The 6,347-nt window shown below is 34.9% G+C and overlaps 1 protein-coding gene across 1 annotated transcript; it reads left to right on the top strand.

Annotated features, from left to right (window-relative positions):
• The first annotated feature begins 995 nt into the window (after positions 1-995).
• Positions 996-4,134, top strand: LOC112057751 (uncharacterized). The gene is made up of 5 exons (XM_052884027.1): positions 996-1,133; positions 1,538-1,600; positions 2,100-2,180; positions 2,846-2,951; positions 3,971-4,134. Exons 1-5 carry the CDS (start codon positions 1,040-1,042, stop codon positions 4,002-4,004), a joined length of 378 nt encoding a protein of 125 aa, XP_052739987.1. The 5' UTR covers positions 996-1,039; the 3' UTR covers positions 4,005-4,134.
• Positions 4,135-6,347: the final 2,213 nt, after the last annotated feature.

Below are 6,347 nucleotides of genomic sequence, written 5' to 3'. Positions count from 1 at the left end.
CCAAAACTGGGTGCTCCAATAACAAAATAAAAAACACTGACATACTCCTTTTTAAATAGGGTAGTATAAATATTTTTGAAGAACGTTGCTTTTAGTTTCTGAAAAGAACCCACCTTGTTATCGTTTTAAAAACTTATACTGTCTCAAAAACTGATCTTGTTTATTATACATTATTCAATTAAACTTTTATCGTTAGATAAGCTTTCCTGGGCTAATATTTGTTAGCAAAGTCGATATTAATTAATTATTTTTGTGTGTAACGTCGGTTTTAGTTAGATAGTTTGCTTACCGAGGCTTACGAAAGGCTAACGAATTCCGAGCACCTTTGAATGTTGTGTATCTAATTAAATTTACACGCAAAAGTGAATATGTAATCAAAACAGTTTTGGTTTAATCATAAAGGCTTATAATATACCCGTACTAAGTTATTGACTATTGTTATTTCGCTTAAATTTAGGTCATGTTAAACAACAGTAACTATCTACCTAAGGCAGAGGTTCCCAAAATTTTCAAGGTAAGAAAACACTCTCTAAATATTGTTTATTATGTAGAACTCTATATCAATTCATGTCTCAAACGGCGAAGGAAAAACATCGTGAGGAATTCCTAACACATGCGAATTTACTTATTTCTCTACGTGCCAATCTACATTAATTTAATCAGATTTTTTAAAAAGAAAACCACTTTTAACACATTTCGAAGAATGTACCCAATTGTGCCACTGTTTTGTCAATAACTTCAGTAGTTCGGTATTAGGTATGTCTGACAATTTTCAAGTTCGAAAACAAGTAGCATCTAATCAGTAAATAAAAAAATTAAGTTATTCTTTAATTCAAAAATAAATTTACAAAATAAATTTAAAATTCAATTGTTCGAAATCGAACGTACTACAATGTCTTACTTTTTCCACCAACCCCTTAGCGCATAAAAAAAATAAACCCCTACAATTTCCTGCTAATATAAAAGCGGATCCGTTTCCAACCCGCCAGTGTAGCCCGAGTAAAGCGCGTTGCATCATTTCTCTTCATACACATCTAATATGCGGGAGTCATTTATATTAATTATCCTACCTCTCCTCGCTATAGCAGCCAGAAGCTCAAATGTAGACAGGGACAGCTTCAATTTATATAAAGGTGATTTTAAGATTATTCGTACTTTTCCACTATACTCTCAGACAAATTATTGTATAGGACCTGCCTTGCTAAACGTTACTTTTCTGTCAAAGTATATGATAAGTCTCTATATAATCGATGTTAAATAGTTGTAATCGTGTTCGTCGGTTAAAGAGCTCCGTAAAAATACCTTTTTGTGTAATTGAATTGTGTAAAAAACGGGAAAAACTTCTAGTTTAGTAGAAGATCTATACCAAATCTAAGCTCGTTTTCTTCAGAAAATGACAGACTATTTTGTTCGTGTCAGGTCCCATACTAGTGCGGGGTCGCCATTCCAGCACTTTGGACCCCAAAGAACTGTATGCCCCATCATAAAATGAATAATAATATATGTACAGATCATAATCTAATGCTTTTCTTTCCAGATCGTATGCGTGCGCGAACTAGAGATGCTGTGATGGTAGAGCCAGTTGTATCGGACTATTCTGGTATGAACTTTTTTTATTGAGAAATTTGATAACCTTATGCGTTGTATTAAGTTATTACTGGTTCAATGGGTAGTAAGAAAAAAAACATTATGTAGGTACGATATCGTTAACGTAGCCTAAGTTATTTAGTTTGTTTAAAAGACTTTACAGCAATTTCAAGAAGAAGCAGTTCTTTTACCAAACTAAAACAGTTTCATTAAAGTTGGTTAATTAGTTTTGGAGTTGACACAAAAAGTTTTATAGGTATGAAGATTTTCTTTGCTATGTAGGAAAAATATCAAAATTAAAATATCCATTTCGGTATTTCAAGTTAACTATTGGTACTTTACCAGCGGTTCGGAGGGTAGGTTTTATATTTATTCTTTACTGCAATCTCATCCGATGGCTGATGGTAAGTGATGATGCAATCTAAGATGGAAGCGGGCTAACTTTTTTGGAGGAGGATGAAATCCACACCCTTGCTGAAAAGAGATATTTTAATATAAAGTTATTTTTTTAGATCCCTATGCGACATTACAAGGATTGGAATATTTAAACGTGCCAATATGGCTACCACAATACAGAAAAAGAAACGTCCAGAGTAAGTTCAAATCTAATACAATATGTTAGACTTTTTGTACTTATGTTAAATATTCTATAATTACACCTACTCATAATCTTATAAACAGAGCCGTGATACCCTAGTGGATAAGACCTCTGCCTCCGATTCCGGAAGGTGTGGGTTTGAATCCGGTCCGGGGCATGCATCTCCAACTTTTCAGTTGTGTGCATTTTAAGAAATTAAATGTGTCTCCAACGGTGAAGTAAAACATCTTAAGGAAACCTGCATACCTGAGAATTTTCTTAATTCTCTGCGTGTGTGAAGTCTACCAATCCTCATTGGGCCAACGTGGTGGACTATTGGCCTAATCCCTTTCATTCTGAGAGGAAACTCGAGCTTAGCAGTGAGTCGAATATGGGTTGATAATGATGATGACTCTTATAAACCTAGATATCAATTGCATATGAAGTCTCGAAAAAAAATACATTTATTTATTTGATGACCCCTAACAAGAACAGACTTGAAAAAATCCCAATTATTTGGTAATATAACCAAACCGTTCAAAATATTCTTTAGGCAGATAATATGTAAGATTGTTACACCGTTTTAGACACTCTTAATGGCATTCTATCTGATACTTGTCCTAATCTGATGCTATCTCTAATTACTACCCTTTCCTTTTATTTCCAACTTTTAAATTGCAGAGCGCAACATGAAATACTTGGTGCCACTAGACGGAAGGCTGGACAAACGAACATCAAAAGCGGCATTGTCTCTCATGCTACAAAGCAAACAGGACCCTGACCATACGTACGTGCTAATTATTATAATTATAATAATAATATAATCCTTTATTCAGCTAAAAAAACAAATTAAAAATCAAGAAAAAATTACAAACTAATACTAACAGAGCTTACAAGCTACTTAAAGATACCTACTTAAATTACAAAGTTCCTCTGTCTGTACTTAGTATAATAATATAATAAAGAGATTCTGTAATATAGTATAATAATAGAGAGAGCTGAATGGGGCGCTGCCTCAGCTCGATACTACAGTTGAGAGCTGTAGTGCTGATTTTCAGGCATGACCCCAGGGTGAGCTCACGGACCGATCGGAAATACTTTTGGTTCCTCGATCACACTTGTACATAACTGCAGGCGTTGATTTATAAATAGTTGGTCATGAGTTTGATAACCAGCCCCTTTAGCCAAGTGGTACGTCTATTCTCTTTCTACGATCGCAAACGCTTCGAAAACTAAAAAAACGTATGGGAACGACAGATCTTGATCACGTGACCTGTCGATAGCAAATGTCATTCGCATACATTTTTCTACTTTTTGAAGCGTTTGCGATCGTAGAAAGAGAATCGACGTGCCACTTGCCTACAGGGGCAGGTTTTGTTTTTAAAAGCCCCGCGTTTTGGGCTGTTACTTCCTAGGTTCAATTCCTTGGACGATTATCGTACGTAACTTACGAGAGATATAGACTAATATTCTAATGATTCTAATAGTGTTTAGGAAATTAGTCTGTCTTGTGACTCGAAGGAAGGTATTATATAAATCATCTTCATCGTTATCATTGGACGTCCACTGCTGGACATATTAATTAAATACCTCATAACTTCGTACGTAATACTTAGATATTTCTAACATATAAATAGTAGATACGAGAATCTAGAGAAAAAATCAGGTGGATTTTCTTGGTTAAGATAATAATGTCATTAAATGAATTTTTCTTCACTAACCACATCATCTTCACATTTACATCCATCGTATTTTAAACAATTGTTTATAAATTAGTAAAAAATCAATTTCGTATTTTGTTTACAGGGAAGAAGAGCACAGTTGTTACGCTGGGAAATAGACGAAAAAGACACTTTAATTGTTACCTTCTCATTTCATATATGCGAAATTAGAAAATATGTTATAAATTTTAAATAACAGTGCAAATAGTGTAACTAAAAACTTTGTAATAGCAAATAAAAACTGTAAAGCAAATATATACATTATATTTTCACTTCATGATAACATTTTAGACTTCTACACCTCTAGATGAATTGTTTACAGTAAAAATTGAGATATACGCCACCGATTTACCAACTCCGGACTCAGAGATAGAAGAGAAAAAAGGCTCTTGCCACTATAAAAATATTGACTGCGCTAATCCGTCAGGAATAAGTCGGCATGATGGCAAGAGACCTGATGCGGACCTATGAATTTTTCTGAGATGAAAAGTATGTGTTAATCCAGAATAAAACCTATTTCCATTTCAAATTTCAGCCAAATCGCTTCAGTAGCGTAAAGGAGGAACAAACATACTTACACACACACACATACAAACACACACACACACACACACAAATTGATAACAGGAAATTTGTTAAGACACGCACGTCACGATTACTGCCAGCTGTCACTGTCACTTGTCAAAGTGTCAGGCAACAAAAGAAAGACCGGGAGTCCATCTCTCGGGGCTCGAAAGAAAATCTAAAAAAAATCTAAGAAAAATTTGTGTGCATCGTCTACCATATTCTAATAGTATCAGTGAATCTTCTTGATTTACTGATACTATTATTTCTCAGCCAAATGTTAAAATACTCCAGACCTACGGATATACAACAGGGGTACCTCGAAAGAAGATCAACTACAGCGAGACAAGGTGCGTCCAACTTCTTTCCTGAGATCTCCTACAAAATGGAAAATTCCTTCCACAGTTTCGTAATTACTCTTTTTTTATTTCTTTACAAGTTAGCCCTTGACTACAATCTTACCTGATGGTATGTGATGATGCAATCTAAGATGGAAGCAGGCTAATTTATTACGAGGAGGATGAAAAACACCCTTTTCGGTTTCTACACATCAACGTACCGGAAAGCTAAATCGCTTGGTACGTCTTTGTTGGTAGGGTGGTAATTAGCCACGGCCGACGCCTCCCACCAGCCAAAACTTTCAAGGGCAGTGCATTGCATTTATGAAGTGTATGCCATAAATAATGAATACTTTATTGTGTGATTTTGAAGTCACCTTAATTAACTTTCCGAAGTTCTTTTTTTGTGAAACTTGAGCGTAAAATGTTTCACCGTCAGAGGATGGCCCATTTTCCATAACAAGCGGCGAGCTGTATTGAGTTACATAAAAGAAAAACCTTTTCATTCAAACGGCGGACAAAGAGAGTTGTGTAGGTATACAATTTTTTTTTGTAAAAATACTTTAAAATTTTAACGAACCGACGCTCAATTTGTGTCGAAGCACGTGATAAAATATCAAAAAATATATTTTTTTAACTGAAAATTCGTGAAAATTTACGAACAATTTTTTAAAACAAGCTATTTATTAACTTCGTTTCAAAAATATTACTATTCGCAATTTTTTTTCATCAACAATGTTACCGAATTATTGTGGTTTTATATTCAAAGCGGTGTAACTCGTATATTACATGTCAATTAGTACATAACTACCAAAAAATATTCGCCCAACTTTGTTATGATAATTTTATCTAAATTGCGGTTCACTATGCCCATATTTATTTACTAGCTGAAGTCGCGTGGTTCTTGTACCCGTAGGAATATGAGAATTATAATAGCCTTCCTTGATAAATGGGCTATCTAACACTGAAAGAATTATTCAAATCGGACCAGTATAAGTCCTGAAATTAGCGCTTCAAGCAAACAAACAAACTCTTCAGCTTTATAATATTAGTATAGATTTATGTTTTTTTGACGTTCAAGGAAAACTTCCTACAGGTGCTGTCCTGAGTCCGTCAAACTATGGCATAACTGTTAAGCTGCATGTGCCTTTTTTTTAATTATTCGTATAAACCGAACCACGGTTAACTTGTGTGGTAATGAACATTACCAAACGACCTGTAGAATAGTAGTAGTATTTAGAAGATTACAAAGGGAGGAAGTAGAACTCTCACACTAAACTATCTACTTGACATAGTCCCGTTCATCCTTTATAATAGTCGATCACTACGATCCTTAAGGGTAAATAGGGTTCCCTCTCTTTACTGGTCTTGGTATGGGAAAGGTAAATTAGGCCTTCGCTTCGGGCCACAATTCGTACGAACGACCCATTATAGGGCCTTGAAATAGGGAAGGGTCCGATTTACGGACGATACTCGGATATGTTTACTATTTATGAAGGAATGTTTGTGTAAGGGTGTTTAAGCGATAAAACTGTCTTTGTAACTCAAAACTCGAGCCAC

This window comes from Bicyclus anynana, chromosome 10 (genome assembly GCF_947172395.1).
Source record: "Bicyclus anynana chromosome 10, ilBicAnyn1.1, whole genome shotgun sequence".
NCBI lineage: Eukaryota > Metazoa > Arthropoda > Insecta > Lepidoptera > Nymphalidae > Bicyclus > Bicyclus anynana.
Note: the sequence above shows the minus strand (reverse complement) of the source record. Positions and strands in the feature narration are given on the sequence as shown.

Coding starts and splice junctions, on each gene's coding strand:
- LOC112057751 (XM_052884027.1), top strand. CDS start 1,040: ATGCGGGAGTCATTTATATTAATTATCCTACCTCTCCTCGCTATAGCA. Junction 2,181..2,845: donor CAGAAAAAGAAACGTCCAGA/GTAAGTTCAAAT, acceptor TTTAAATTGCAG/AGCGCAACATGAAATACTTG. Junction 2,952..3,970: donor AAACAGGACCCTGACCATAC/GTACGTGCTAAT, acceptor TTTTGTTTACAG/GGAAGAAGAGCACAGTTGTT.